This window comes from Periplaneta americana, chromosome 4 (assembly GCF_040183065.1).
Source record: "Periplaneta americana isolate PAMFEO1 chromosome 4, P.americana_PAMFEO1_priV1, whole genome shotgun sequence".
In the NCBI taxonomy this organism is placed as follows: domain Eukaryota; kingdom Metazoa; phylum Arthropoda; class Insecta; order Blattodea; family Blattidae; genus Periplaneta; species Periplaneta americana.
In genome coordinates, this window is record NC_091120.1 from 117,678,308 (window position 1) to 117,695,344 (window position 17,037).

At 35.0% G+C, this 17,037-nt stretch overlaps 1 protein-coding gene across 1 annotated transcript in view; it reads left to right on the top strand.

Annotated features, from left to right (window-relative positions):
• Cbp80 (Nuclear cap-binding protein subunit 1) overlaps positions 1-17,037 on the top strand; it is a 228,324-nt gene that overhangs the window by 50,500 nt on the left and 160,787 nt on the right. The window contains exon 8 of the mRNA XM_069823863.1: positions 12,607-12,778. Within this exon, the coding sequence (XP_069679964.1) occupies positions 12,607-12,778 (172 nt within the window). The remainder of the gene's footprint in view (positions 1-12,606; positions 12,779-17,037) is intronic.

Sequence of the window (17,037 nt, forward strand, 5' to 3'; positions counted from 1 at the left end):
GGTTAAGGAGAATTATATTTTAAATATTACTTATTAATAACTGAATAATTTAAATAATAATGAAAAACACTGATAACACGTTGAATATTCAACTTATCACAATACAAGACACAATAATATTACGTGCTTCACAAGCTCACAAGTACAGTAATACTGAATGTTCAGCTGAAAGCAAGGAACTTGGAAATCAAAACTTTTTTTCCATTCTTATTATATGATAGTTATAAATCTTTCGTTTATAGTTTGCTGCTCTTCTTTGTTAGGATTAAAGAAGCTTTGAGGAAATGTTCACATTGGGTTTCGTATTGTCGTCTTGGCAAATCTCTGTTACAGTAATAATGTGAATGTCAAGAAAGCCGGTCTGTTTGATGGAATAAAAATGCTACTAGAACAAATTTCCTGGGCTTGAGAACAGCACTTTTAAGATGAAATATATAAAATTAGTATCGTACAAATAAAGGAATGTGTGAGCAATGGCATGCCTCACGGAAATTCTGCAAAAACATTTAATGTCTAACTCTAAACTTAAGCCTTTATTCAAATGCTGAAAAATATTTTGTTTTAAAATATGAATTAAAATTTAAAATCGGCAATTTGAAATTACATTGTGAAGGACACCATAAAAAGATATCGTGGGCGCTGCGTTGGATAGGGCTGTCATAAACTATATATAGGCTTACTATATGCAGAGTGTAAGAAAAATGTCGTCCAATAACAGCACTGTAGAATAGAGTACATTATATTGATTAATTTAAGTATAGGAAGCAACATTCCACAATCCATACTTTTGGAGATATCGTAAAGAATCTGTTGGTCAAATGGGGCACATTGTCAAAATGATTGAAATCAGTGATCACTGCCAGGATCCTCTCCTCCAACTGAGGTGTTCGTCGATTTGCTGGACGACCATGATTTTGAGTTTGTGGGGTAGCAATCATACCCATTCCCTCATGCATGTGTCCAGTTGGTCAGACACATGGCAACTAGTTTGATGACTTGCAGGATATCTTTCCCTGTAGAGTGCTTCTACCACGTAGGAATGATAACACTTTCACCAGGATAAGATACATGTCACAGTACTCTGCTAAACTGTATGGTCTTAGAAAAAAGTTTTGACGCACAGATACTTTATAAGTCCCAGAAAGGAGACAGTGCGCATGATCAAACATACAACGAAACAGAACTAATTTTATTACCTCAACTAGTCCTTTTGTTGTCAACCAGATCGCTCGTCCTCTAGTCATGCACAATGCCTTCTTTCTGGGGCTTATAAAGTATTTGTGCGACAAAACTTTTTTCTAACACTGTACATGTCCATCACAATGCTAAGAGGAAACATTTTCAAATGGAATTGCACACCACAATCACAAACGCTTTAAATACTGCTATCAGTCACATGATTTTTACCCTGCATTCTTAAGCATTTTCATTGGTAATTGCTGAATGTGCTTTGTTTACAAATTGTGTTGCCGGTTCCTACAGTGTGAAGCGCATGCCACCAAATACCCTCTTTTTGTATTTACATAATCATCACTATTAAGAGCATAATAGTAATTATAAGAAGTCGTGGAGGTTCCTTTCGAGGCATTTAAAGTGACATTTAAGACATAAACCTTGCCTAAAGCTATATTACGTTCATTACCCCATTGACCTGGGGTGAAAATTGCGAGTTAGAGGGTTGGTTCCTATCCTTATTTTAATTGTCTCGTTTCCCTTTATCACGGCCTGTGATCATTGGATGGCATTTTTCGTACACTCTGTATATAAGAATACCTAGTGCCAGTACATCTAAACCAGATTGAAGACAGAACAGTCTATTAATAGATTAATAGCCAAAATGGTGTGGTGGTGGTGGTGGCAACAGCAGAAGTGTCATTAACTGTACTGTGATGACTAAATAAAATAATACTCCATTAGATTCTGGTTATCTGTAGTATAACTGATGAGCAGATTATTCTATTTTTTGCCCTGGTAACAATGCAGTTGTATCTTGGAAAAGAGAGATGAAATGCTGACAGTGCAATGGTACAGTATACAATATTGTATAGACGTAATAATTTCTACCACTTTAGAGTTGCCACCAAGAAGGAAAATTTTTAATAATACAATGTAAAGCACCCAGTGGGCATGATAAACACTAGTAGGTAAAGCGTTGTGGGTGAATCCCACACTAGTCCATTATTCTCCGTTTGCAGCTAGACAGAACTGAACCAGAGATACTGTTCTCTTGTTGCACTTCAAAGCATGATCACACTGATCAAGAAGGAAAATTTCCCTTTTGTATCATTCCATAATTTGCTTTCAGATGATATTTCGTTTCCTGACATTCTTGCCATTATAAAAATGTTGTTGTTGTTGTTTTCTAATGCCATGCGTTTGACATTATAAAAATGTAGGTGAACTTAAAATAAGTAATTGAGAAAAGTAAAGGAGCAGAGAAAAGTGACTGACTTTGTGACGGAATTGTGAGCAGTTCCAAAGTATAATTTAATAAGTTTCTGAAAATCATTTAAATTAAGTGTGTTAGGGAAGGGACCATAGAAATTTGTAAAAAATGAAGATGAAATGTAAATTTTAATTTCACAGCAACTGTAACAGAGAATCAAAGAATACAAAATCAAATGATTGTCACATGCATGTAGTAATAATTGGAGAAAGATTAGTATACTGCGTTAGTATAGAAAAAAATTATGAAGACTTTACACTTCAGGTGCACTGTTAGGGAAGGGACAATTTAGGGCACAGGAAACACAATATGATTCTCTCTCTCAATAATTGTTGCTGTTCAGCTTAATTTAAGTATCTCACATATGATATTAATAAAAATGAAAAATTTTTCAATCTGTGACTGGTAATGCATCATTAAAGTGATAATGTCGTCGATTGTCAATTGTAGGAACAGGCACAGCCTTTACAATGTCCTTTATATTTAGAACACTTCGATCCTCACATTTAAGAAGACAAAATCTTAATTTTGCTTCATCTGACACTCCGAAGAAGTTTGATTTGATAAAATCTGTCACTGATTGCTTTATCAGTCGCAGTTTCTATGAGTTTGTCACAAAAAAGTTTTACACCACATTCCTTACACTTCCTGTCATAGCATGCTTCAGAAGGATTGCAACACAAGGTAGCTTCTAGAATAGAATTAGTGTTATTTAAGCAAGATTCTGACTTATTTTTTAGCCCTTTCAAGAGGTCAATATCTTCATAATACCAGTATAAGTAAACTTCATGGTCTCGTGTAGTAGTTACAAAGACATTTAACTTACTGGATGTAGGCTGTAAAATTTTGTCTTCTCAATTTTCACATCTCCATTTCGTGCTTGAATAGGGCATAAACTTCCTTGATACTGGAATTCAAACGTCTTTTTTTGAAGGATTTTCTTCTATTTATTTTCTTTTTTCCTCATCACATCCGTCTCACCAGGGAAATATTTGACTTACATCATCTCTGTGACAGAAATCTTCTATCTACTTTATTAGATCTTCACTTAAAGAATCTTTGTGAAGTGAATCTGATAATTTGTATTTTTTGAGAGTAGACTGAGAAATTAGTCCACTCTGTTTCTTTGATGATAGGTAATACAACTGAGAGTTCAAAACCTTCATTTTTTTCCTGGTGATCTTCAGTGGCGGCTCGTAGTCAAATGTTCAGGGTAGGCAAAATTTACAGAACATTTTTATGTAATTCCCGCGATTCAATGACAGCTCGTTTTCATCATGCCCCCCGAAAACTTAACACTTGCTTACATAACAATACTGTTACATCAATGAGCCATCTCATAATTTGTCGGTTTTTTTCTAGTTTATTGTTATACTGTTGTCTTGCAACCCTTGTTGTTCAGACAACATTTCCGAAATTGGATTCAAATTCTTTTCAAGTCTCTTTAGACTTACCGAGTTACAAATATGATCTGATTCCAAGTACCTTCTTTAGATTACAATAACAAACGTGACCACCGACAGCTTAGCTTTAACTTCACTTCCTGTTAGCCATTTATGTGTTTCATACCATACTTACTTACTTACAAATGGCTTTTAAAGAATCCGCAGGTTCATTGCCGCCCTCACATAAACCCGCCATCGGTCCCTACACTGTGCAAGGTTAATCCAGTCTCTATCATCATATCCCACCTCCCTCAAATCCATTTTAATATTATTGTCCCATCTACGTCTCTACCTCCCCAAATGTCTTTTTTCCTCCGGCCTCCCAACTAACACACTATATGCATTTCTGGATTCGCCCATACGTGCTACATGCCCTGCCCATCTCAAACGTCTGGATTTAATCTTCCTAATTATGTCAGGTGAAGAATAAAATGCATGCAGTTCTGTGTTGTGTAACTTTCTCCATTCTCCTGTAACTTCATCCTTCTTAGCCTCAAATATTTTCCTAAGCACCTTATTCTCAAACACCCTTAACCTATGTTCCTCTCTCAAAGTGAGAGTCCAAGTTTCACTACAATACAGAACAACCGGTAATATAACTGTTTTATAAATTCTAACTTTCAGATTTTTTGACAGCAGACTAGATGACAAAAGCTTCTCAATCGAATAATAACAGGCATTTCCCATATTTATTCTGTGTTTAATTTCCTCCCGAGTATCATTTATATTTGTTACTGTTGCTCCAAGATATTTGAATTTTTCCACCTGTTCGAAAGATAAACCTCCAATTTTTATATTTCCATTCCATAGTGTTTCATACCATGAAGGATTAAATTTTCTTGCACCTTTAGCACTGACTTTATGAACAATAGAGCTTAATGCAGGAGTGGGCTGTCCATTGTCCAAAATACTTCTCTTTTCAATGTCATTACGACGCGAAAACGGCCAACGTAACAGTTTACTTATTATATCAGTCATAATATAATATTATTGTTATCACTTACATTAACTATAAATCACCAAATATACGTAACATTAATATACAGTACGTACTTGCAAAAATCACATTTTCTAAAATACACTGTTAAAAAAAAAATATCTTTTAAAACACACTGTTTAAAAACTGTTATACTACTCGTAACAATCTACGTTCCAACTCGTGAAACTTTCAAACAGAAATTTCGCAAATCGTAGGTATTCGATAATGCTCGTGGGTTCTCGTTAGGGCAGGCAGAATTCAAGCGCGCTGGCTTAAGCAAAGAACGCATGCCCTAAGAAAGCATTTAGAAAAGCGATCTCTTTTAATGCTTACTCCAGGGCCGGCTTTGAAGTTACGTGGAAGGTCGGCTAACTTCGCTTCTGCCTGCCTTCTGACGCATCGTGATCTGTCTAGTGTATTCTTGTCGCATAAATCGAACTGCCAGTAGTAAGCAACGTCCAACTAACCCTCAAAAAATCCCATTCATAGTTAATTGAAGAATTTCTAAGAACCTAGACAAGAGTATATAATTATATAAGGTTTTCCAAATGTGTTGGGGTAGTTAATAAATATCCACTTTTAGGTTTTTCTAAATGTGTTGAGGTAGGCTTAGCCTACCCTGCCTGCCCTGAGGAGCCGCCTCTGGTGATCTTTGTATAACTGATTTTACCGTACAAACTGCTCGTCCTAGTGCCTGTGGGGTATAGGACATCACAGCCTTCAGTTGACTATCTCTTTTGTGTCCCTTGCTTTCGTTTCTCTCTCCCTTTTTTTTTCAGCTTTCAAGCACTTGTTTCCTCTCCCCCCTCCCAATCTACATGTTTCTGATGTTTATATTCCTTTCGCTTTATAATTAATATTCCTTTCTTTGTCTTCCTTCAGCGTGTTACACTTTTTTTCTACTTTTCTGTAGGTGTTTAGGCTCCAGATTGGTGAATATGGAATAAATATATTCATTCTTAAATGATCTTGAAATTAAGTTAAAGAGCATAAACATTTTCATAGATTGATTTATAGTGAGAACCACAGACAGTATTGTGAAAAAAATTCAGGGTTAGGAATAATCTGTTTTCTCATGACGTTAAGTCCATAGACCTGACACAGCTGATGATAAATTTCAATCGGCGCTATGCCCTGTACATTCAAAAACTTTATTACTGACCGCACTTCACGCATGGCAGGAGCTCGAATAGGAACGTCCATCTTCAACCAATGAAACAAAGCTATTGAGAGCACTCGGGAAGTTCTGTTAGCGCATGCGCCATGCCAGGACATTACTCCATCACGTACACGCAGTAGCTTTGCGCATCATATTGTTTTCTAGCTGTGGGACGAGTGGGAAAGTTACTTTATGGACACGCCTTGTATGTAAAATCAATAATTATCATCCTACTTCAAAATTATTTGGACACTAGCATAATTACCCTAAATGAGTTGTGCCAGCATCAAGCATTAATAATTTCAATGGCTTTAGTAGCAATGACATAGTAAAATCGATGTCCCCTCCCTAACACCGAAAAAAAAAACACAGGTCTGCAAAAGTTAAAGTAACAAGAAAAAGAATAACTCTATCAACATAAAAAGGATAGATCTGAAGACTACATTAATTCGACTTTAAAATGATATATAACCTGTATTATTTGATTCATGAAGAAGGGATAGTGACGCGAAACATACAGCCTCTCCTATCCAAAGGCCATCCTCACCTTCCCGTGGTCCACCCTATTTCTACTAACGAGAAAATGGTGACCGAGTCACAGCGGTATGACTGTTTCATCAAATGCAGAGGAAATGCTGCATTACAAGCCTGTCCAGAGGCTAAAAGTGGCAGCCCCACTACTGGACTACCTAACGATAAGGCTAGTAACCTATCTTAGGGAAAATTACATTACTTTCAAGCCTCAAACAAGCAGTATAAGGACTGATAATTTGATGACAATCCAGAGCAAGTCGACGGTTAAACAAAATATGTTCACATACGCTACCTGGAATATTAGAGGGATCAATCACAAAGAAGACGAACTAGATGAAATATTGAATAACAAGCAGATTAAAATAGCAGCAATAACAGAAACAAAAAAGAAACTAAAAGGCACAACTGAAACAAAAACCTACATAATCATATATAATGGTATAACTACTGAAGCTTTCCTGGCGACGTGATAATTCGAAATTTTCTCGGGCTTCCAGCCAGGTCATAAGTTGGTGATCCACCGACGTTTCGAGGATGTTCATCTTCCTCATCTTCAGGGTTAAGTGATATCTGAGGGTACCTAGCTCCTTAATTTATAGTGCCAGAAGGAGTCAGCCGAGGAGCTGTGCGCCGATTGGCTGTTATTAGTGCGGACCGCGGCGAGAACGTTGCCGACGTGTCGTCTTGCTTTGTGCTTTCCGGCTGAATGACCTTGGGTCTCACGGTGGGCTCGGCGGACGAGTTCTCCGCTGATGTCGGCCCGTCGTCCGGGCGGTGAGAAATTTAATAGCCGGTGACCATGCCGCGCTTAGTTGGAGACCCGAGTCCCGGTTCAGGTTACCGCGTTCCGCCGCTATGGCCAGGGTTTCTTTTGCTCTTCTATCCCAATAGCCCGCACACTTTACCAGGACCTCGGTGTTATTGAAATTAGCCCTATGGCTTTTTCCATGCAATGTTCAGCCAATCCGGATTTTTCGGGCTGCATTAATCTGATGCTTCTTTGATGTTCCGAAAGACGCGTCGCTATTGTGCGTCCAGTCTGTCCAATGTAAGCCGCATCACATTCACACGGGATGCGGTAGATCCCTGGTACTCTGAGGCCTAGATCGTCTTTTACTGATCTGACCTTGTTCCTGATTTTTGGCAGAGGTTTGTGGATTGTTTTTATTCCATGCTTGTGGAGCAGTCTGCTTATCTTTCCCGACAACTTCCCTGTGAATGGTAGACAGGCTGTGGCTGGTTTTTCTGCTTCTAGTGAGTCCGTGATGGGCTGCTGCTGCTTCTTGTGTCTTGCTCTATTCAAAGAGGCCGTGATGTCTTTAGCCAAATATCCATTCTGCTGGAGGGTGAGCTTCAGGTGTTGACTGACTGTTGTTCAGGCTGACTCCCTCTGGCACTATAAATGAAGGAGCTAGGTACCCTCAGATATCACTTAACCCTGAAGATGAGAAAGATGAACATCCTCGAAACGTCGGTGGATCACCAACTTATGACCTGGCTGGAAGCCCGAGAAAATTTCGAATATATAATGGTGTTAATAAGAAGACATGAGCACAGGCCGGAGTAATGATTTGGATTCATAAATCAATAAAAACAAAATAAACAATTATACATATTGGAATGAAAGAATATTAGAAGTACAACTCCAGATAGGAAGAGGCAAACTAACTTTCTTTAGTCTTTATGCTCCAGAGGAAGGAAGAGTTGAAGAAACTGAATTGTTTTATGCCCAGTTGCAAGAAATTTTGAATAAAGTAAATAAAAATAATTACATATTATTGGCTGGAGATTTAAATGGTAGAATAGGCAACATCGAAATAAAAAATACCATAGGAAAATTTGGAGAACTTACCATAAACAATAATGGAGAAAAAGTAAGAGATTTTGTATTATACAATGAAATGAAAATCATGAATTCGTTTTACAACCATAAGGATATTCATATGTATACATGGTCAGCACGTGGCTCAAAATCTGTCATAGATTATTTTATAGCAAATAAAAAATTATCCGAATTGTTTTTAGATGTCAAGGTCTTCAGAGGAAGTGACATTGGATCAGCAAAAGTGAGATATACACCAAGATGGCTACATTTAACAAAGATAAATTCCCCCAAAAAAGAATTAATGCGTTACAAAATTAGATTAATTCATGACGACAGTGTACGCTGGCTTTATCAAAAAAGACTTGAACAAAAAATGTTAGAAACACCTGAACATGAAGACATTCACAAAGAATGGGAAAATATTAAAACTCAAATATCACAGGCAGCCACAGAGAGCATCGGAAAATATAAGGCTTTTACACAAAAGAAAAAATTAAGATCATGGGATGATGAAATTAAGGAGATCATAAAAAATAAAAATATAGCTTATAGAAAATACCTTCAAACAAAATCCGTCAATGATGAAATAGATTATAAACATAAAAGGGCGATAGCTAACAGAGAAATTAGAAAATGACACAGGCAATCATGGAAAGAGTTTATATCTTTTTTAGAAACTGACATTTATAAAATGAAACCCAATACATATAAAATTTTAAAATACATGAACAAAGACATAAAGGAACCCGCTAAGATAAACCCTTGCCCCAAAATAGAAACATTCCTAGACTTTTACAAAAACTTATGGAACAATCCTACTTTTGATTCAAAATTCTGGGACACAAAAAACGCAGATGAACAATGCATTACAAAGAAGAACTACAAGAAGCATTAAAGAAGACGAAAAATAGTAAATCATCTGGAGAAGATAACCTAAATTCAGAATTGTATAAATATGCAGGAGATCTATTTCAAGAAAGATTACTAAGATTTCTAAACAGAATATATCTGACTGCCACTTTACCGGAAGAGTGGAAAAATAGTGTAATTATTCCCATATATAAAACAGGAGATAAACAAAATGTTGAAAACTATAGAGGGTTTAGTATCCTCAACACATGTTATAAGATATTTAGTAGGATTTTAAATGAAAAATTTAAAAAACATCCTGAAACTTTCCTTCTGGAGTGTCAAAATGGCTTTAGAAAAGGAAGATCATGTGTAGATCCATTATTTAGTATCAAACGATTGTTAGAAAAAAGAAGAGAATTTAATTTAGAAACCCATATAGCTTTCATTGATTTTGTGAAAGCTTTTGATAAAGTCCGAAGAGACCTTTTATTTGACATATTACAAGATAAAAATATTCCAAATTTGCTATTACAAAATACAATAGAAATCTACACAGATAGCAAAATAAGTGTCAAAATAAATAACTTATATCCGAAAGAAAATTAGTTAATAATGGAGTTCGACAAGGTTGTCCACTATCACCAACTTTATTTAATATTTATATAAATGAAATTAGTTTAAAATGGAACCAAATCTACACATCAGGAATCAAAATAACCAGTGCTCTAACATTAAATACCTTACTCTATGCCGAGATCAAGTCATAATTTCCAATTCAGAGGATAATTTACAAAGAGGATTATATACATTAAATAAAATATTAAAAGATTTTGGGATGGAAATTTCAGCACAAAAATCAAAAGTAATGGCATTTTTAGGGCAAAACCCAGTCAGAAGTAAGATAATACACAATAACCAATGCCTCGAACAAGTACAAAATTTCAATTATCTGGGTTGTGAAATATCTTATCAACATGAAAAAGATGTGAACAAGAAAATTACCAAATTTACACAAATTCTAGGAATAATAAACAATACATTAAAAGCTAAATTAGTACAAGAATCTACTAGAATAAAAATATATAATACACTAGCATTACCCTCTCTTTTATACGGAAGTGAGATTTGGACATTAAAGAAAAAAGACATGAACAGAATCAAACCAACGGAAATGAAATTTTTCAGGACAGCAGGATATACTCTTTTAGACCGAAAAAGGAATGAAGAAATTTTAGAACAATTAGAAGTAGAGTCAGTAGAAGAAAAAATCAGCAGATACAAATTCAATTGGCTAGATCATGTAAGAAGAATGGAAAATTCAAGAATCCCAAAAATTATGATGCAGTATAAACCTAGAGGACATCGTCGACCAGGAAGACCTTTTAGAAGACTGGTAGATGGGGCCGAAACAGGTCTACAGAGGCCTAATTCGTGAAGGATGATGATGATGATGATTTTTTATTTTTAGCATGTAGTGATCACTTACTGTGGAATGGCCCATAAATTACAGCCTTTTCCAGTTTATCATACTTTTATATTATATAGACCTATTACTTGAATGACTGATGATGATGGTTATGGGTATTATTCTAAGAGTATAATTTCATTTTTTGCCCAACATAATCCTGCCTAGCATATCGACTGTTTATTATAATAAGGGTCTATCTTCCTTAAACTTATTTTGCAGATATTTAACATTGAAGTTTTAAGGTATAACATGGGAATAACTATTGCAATTATCCCTGGGTTGAAATAGATAACAGTACAATATCTGTAGGTGAGTTTCAGAAAGTAAATAATACCTATGTTGATAGAATTAAATACAAAAATAGAAATATAAATTATCATCATTATAATCACTGAAATCTGAAATAAAAACAACCTCTATTGGATGGCTGCAAAAAAAAAAAAAAAAAAAAAAAAAAGCTTTTGGGCAAATGAAACCTAACTCCACTTCACTAAATTAAATTTGTTTAGAGCATTATCTTATCATTACATGATTTTTAATTTACATCCTTATCATAACCCTCTGGATAAGACATCTAATCTGTTTCGACTTTTCTTTTTAATAAAAATCACTTCAAAATGTGTTTGTAAGATGCTATATCAATACTAGGCATATATTTCAGCATACTTGCAATGCCTTTTTTCTTCTATGATATTATGATAGGTACCTGACTAAATATATGTATAATGGACAATGTTTTGGGATTTACCTCGGAGTCTGACATCGATACTTCTTCTTCTGAGGCTTTGCGTCGTTAAATTGACAGTAGAGAAATCTTCAATGAAGTTGGACCTAAATTGGACATGAAATGTTTTGTCTGCTTGAACAATGATATTTATCAACTTACTGAAAGGAACCAAATTCCATTAAAAGTTTTTAGCAGCAGTTTGTAAATTCAAGCAGTCTGTGTTTTTCATTTCAATTATCTTTTTATTATGATTACCTCTTTTTCATATAGTTAGTTGGTTAGTTTCCAATGACTGGATCATGACTTAACGTCATCTTCCTTCTTGCTTCATAGAGACTTAAGGTTGTTTCTCGGAAAACTTATAGGACTGAAAATGTTGGTGTACCTCAAACGTCTTTTAATTCTACCATGTATATACTATCTACTTCCTGAATTGAACTGTGTTCTCGTTCGCAAAATTTCTACTCTACTTTTTCCAAACTGACTGCATCATTAATATTTTTACAATCTTATAAAAACTTTTTTAATGGTAATATCATGAGAGAGTTAGGTTTTGTGAATCTCAAGCATCAGACAGAATTAGTTTCTTTAAATGTTTGTGATGTAAAATTATTTGCATTAAATTTTTTCTTGTAAAAGGAATGGTGTATCTTCTTTAGGCAAACTGAACACATTTTCTAAATCAAAACATTATATTCCAATAGAATCAATATGTTCCTATCCCTTTCTTCCTCTGTTTGTCTTTTCAAAGCTATATGTGCTATCTATTGGCATTGGAAGTAGATCCTTTAAATACTTAAAACAGGTGCATTGGAGATGGAACTATGTAATACCACTTATAGTCATCAGAAGGCACTAACACCTACCAATTTTGTGGTGGAACATGAATCATCTAGTACTCTACTTTCATGCTAAATCGTAATTCGAATTTGTTTAAAAAGTGGAGATAGAACCTTATTATAATAAGCCAATAATGTATTGTAACGAAATCTTCAAAACACTTTATTAAGCACTTCATATACGAAAATCAGGTATTGTGCAGAGTATTTGTTAGTTTTTCTCCCTATTAACTCTTTACTTCATTTTCTTCACTAATACAGGTAATTGGAATTCTATTGTAATTAATGTACTGAATTAAATACTTTCACTAACTCTTTATTTTTACTTTCAGTGCAGCGCATTTACTCAACTTTCCATATAAGTTGAAGATTCCACTAGATTACTCGATTGTTGAAGTAATTTTTGCAGAATTGTTTCATATGCCCTCACCTCGGTACCTGGAGATTGTCTATGGTTCAATTTTAATTGAATTATGCAAATTACAGCCTAGCACCATGCCACAGGTATTTAACATTTAAGTCAGTTTTATTTTATGGGTAGACAGGTGGAATATTTGAAATGTAACTGTAGATTGTGCGTAGATAGCATATTTTAGATAATTCCATTCTCAAAGTACAGTGCTTCCAATTTAAAATCCTACCACTAAGCAGCACTTTTAACAGCCCACATCTGCACTACTGGCTGCCATAATGCTACCTGCAACATAGTCGAAATGAATTTCTTGGGCAGTCACTCTTCACTACTACTAATTTTAATATATAAAAAATAAATATAAAATACATAGCTGTATTTTAAAATGTTACATCATTTACAGTTTCCTGTGTCAAACATATCACCTCATTCTGTTCTTTTTATGTGTAAGATAAGTACCAAACCTGGCAGGAAACTTACGCCAACAACCAGAACAATGGACATGTGAGAAATATGACCCATAGAGTCACACTGTCTGCTACTGATGAGTAATCATAGCTGCTTGCCATGAATTACATATAAGTGTACCATATTATCCACGCTGAAAACATTACATAACTTACTACTGTGTACTCAGTAAACTTTTGTGAAATATTTGACATTGCATGGTTTGTATGGTTTTCATATCGTTGATAGCAGACCACAAATGGCCAAGAGGTTCAGTCCATTTGCTTCCTAGGGATTCAGTACAATGCATTGACGTTTTTGCTGTCCTGAAGATCTCTGTGTAATTGTTTGCGTTGTAATAGGTGACTGCTATCCATCTTGCTGTTTTCTTAATGGAATCAGGTTCAAGGGTGCCTCTACTGCGTAACTGAGTTTTGGTGTTGGTTTAGAGAATCCTCTACCACCAGCTCAGGACTCTTATAATGTCAAGTTACTAACTTTTGTCATTGACCTATCTACTATTAGATTTCACAATAGAAGTGATAGAACACTTCCATGTGTGGCATGCACTCATGACCTTAGCGGCTAAATTACTGCCCATTAAAGATGTAAATACCACTCTGCAACCCTTTATAGGTTAGTGGTTAATTTCTCGTTTTTGGTTCAATGTCCATTTACTCTTTCATAATATTGAACCTTATTGTTATAATTTGTTTTCGGGGATGAACTGTGGCTTAGAAAATGCCCACAATCGTGCTGCAATAGTTAACCAAGAGAGTGCAGCACTAAGAGTTTGTTTGTGGTCAAGAATATAACCACATTGCATTTAGGAACACTTAAGTATGTATCACCGTGCATGTTTTATTAACGGTAAGTTGTTATTGTGTTTTATTATGTACTTTCTATAGTAAATAACAATAATTATCCAGTTGTTGACTTATCATCTAGTAATGTGAATAATAGTAAATATTCAAATATATAAGTGATACAGAGATTTTTTCGCCACGTGTTCTCACATGACGATTCTAACCTCAATCTTGAATTTTTCAGGGTGTGTATTTCGGTGTTAACTGCGAATCTGAATCGAAATATCAACAGTTTTCCAGTGGACCATCGTAAATTTAAGGTTTGAATTTTGATATGAACTTGTATTTAACTATGTATAGTTTTGCGCTGAGATGTTTTATATGAATTACTTGAAATAAGCAGTAGTCATTGATATCAGTTTTGACAACTAGCTGTTGTATGTGTAGAATACTTATATATCATGGTTTTGTTTATGATGGTAAACATTTATGCTTTTCGGTGCTTGGAGATAAATTAACTTCAAAATTTAATTATTTATATTCACTAGGAAGAGCGTGTATATATGTTTACACTATAGTGAATATGTGTATGTGTATAGACTTTATGTGTATGAAATCTTTCAGTATAAACTTTATTTTGTATTTTTTGCAGGGAAATAATGGAAAAAAAAAAAGGGCCTAAATGAAGCGTCAATTGGAAATCTAATCAACAAGCCTCCTTCACAGGAGTCAGGTTCCGAATATGGGGGTGATTCTGACGCAGAAGATACATTACCAGTTCCTACAGCAAACAACAGGGATTTGCAGCCAGGTAGCAGTGCACCCAGCCTATGGAACTGGATGATTCTGATGACAACCAAGAGAACCCTGATTACATAGCCATTCAAGATAATGAATCGTCAGCTACATCTAATTCAGATTGGTATAGAGAGAGTGTATCAGAATCTGACTCTCCTTCCCCTCCCCTCACCCTGTATAATTTTACGAAAAAAGCAAATTCTCCAAACGATTTCATTAATTTTTCCTATTGTCAACCTTCTGGGCCAAATACCTGTATTGATTTTGACTCTGCTCTCAAAATTTGTCTGATTTTCATCACTGAAAACATCTTAGGAAATATTGTCAATGAATCGAATAAGTATGCTGTACAGTAGAGAAATTCATTAGACATTACTTTGGAAGAATTAAAAGCTTTCATTGGGATTCTTGTCATAATGGGGTTTCATTCTTTGCCAAGTATTAGACTATATTGATCTTCTAATCCCAATTTCCATGTGCAAAGAATTGCTGATGTAATGTCCCTCAAACGATTTTTGAAAATATTGCTGTTTATCCATTTGAATGATAACACCATGCCCAAGAGAAATCAACCTAATTACGACAAATTTTATAAGATACGACCACTGATAGTTCATTTGAATAAAGTTTTTAAGAATGCATTCCATCCTTGTAGGTACCTCTCTATTGGTGAGAGCATGGTGGCTTTCAAAGGCAGAAGTAATTTGAAGCAATACATGCCACTCAAACCTATAAAGTATGGGTACAAAGTATTTGTAATTTGTTGTGCAGTTACAGGATATATGTTAAATTTTCAAGTCTGAAGGTAAGGGAGAGGATGGTGGAGATAGCCTTTTGGGTGAGAGAACTGTTTTAGAGTTGGACAATCTTTTCGAAATTTAGGATATTGTTTATTTTTTTATCGATTTTTTTTTTTTTTTTTTTTTTTTTTTTTTTTTTTTTTTTTGTGGTTTGCCTCTGTTGTCAAAACTATTGCTTCAGGGAATGTATGGCTGTGGAACAATTTTGACAACAAGAAGACATTTTCCAAAAACTGCTCTAGTTGCTGACAGGGTTCTGAAATATGGAGATTCAGATTTTGATGTGTCTGGGGATATCTCTGTATGTAAATGGAGAGACAGAGAAAAGAAAGCAGTACAGTAGTTGTTGCATCCAACATGCATAATCCCCAGCAAATCTCATTTGTGGCAAGCAGCAAGAAGGAATAAAGAAGGAAGAAAGGAAGATATAACATGCCCCCAAGCAATTGCAGATTATAATATATTTATGAGTGGAGTGGACAAATTTGATCAGTATCATTCCACCTATAACATAGCTTGGAAATCCAGACGCGGGTGGATGAAATTATTTTATTATCTTATAGACTCTGCAATTGTCAATTCATTTCTTTTGTACAAAGAGATCTGTGCTCTTGCAAGAAGAAAACACAAAACTCACTTCGAATTCAGGAATGTATTGGCTAATGAGTTGATTGAAGACTACTGCTCTAAATCAAAAAGGGGCCCTAATCCCAAACCAAGGGTTCTTGTGACAAAGGCAAAATTTAGCGAAAATTCACCTGGCATGCACACTATTCCCTTTAGTAATGTTGCTGATTACATGCCAGTCCCCTGGGACGTCTAAATGGTGTGCTTTTCCAGCACCAGAAACATGCCAAAGCAATCATCGATATGTTGCTCCACATGTAACATAGCCCTTTGCAAAACATGTTTTGCGCCTTTTCATCATAGAAAGTAATGTACAGAAATTATCATACATGACATTGTATAATAATGATAATTTTGTAATAAAATTTGTAGTTTATGAATGTGGCTCATTTTTAACCACCAACCCATGCCTACCTAACTGTGTTCCTAAATGGATTATGGTTAAATATTTACCACAAAGTTATATGAATTTATGTCGAATTAATTTTTGAAATGTACTTCAAAAGGGGTTTGTTTGTGTAATTAGACATGGTATTGCACGAAAATAACAATTTATAAAAAAAAAATTAAGAAAAAAAGTTTTGCACTATAAAGGGTTAAGCATGGATTCAGTCCACATGCAACTGGTTTCATCGACTCATGCCTTCTAGCAACACAGTGATTATTGCTTTGGAAATGGTGTTATCAGATGTATCTTCATTATCAATGATGGCACTTAGTTCCATCTGCTTCACATCGATTATATCTTTTCCAGATTTTTTTAACTACCCGGAAGAGACCAGTCCCTGTGAATCTAACCTCTGAATAGGCATTCTGATTCTATTGGAGTGGATGGTATCCAAAGCACCACCTCTAATATGCCTTTCTAGAAGC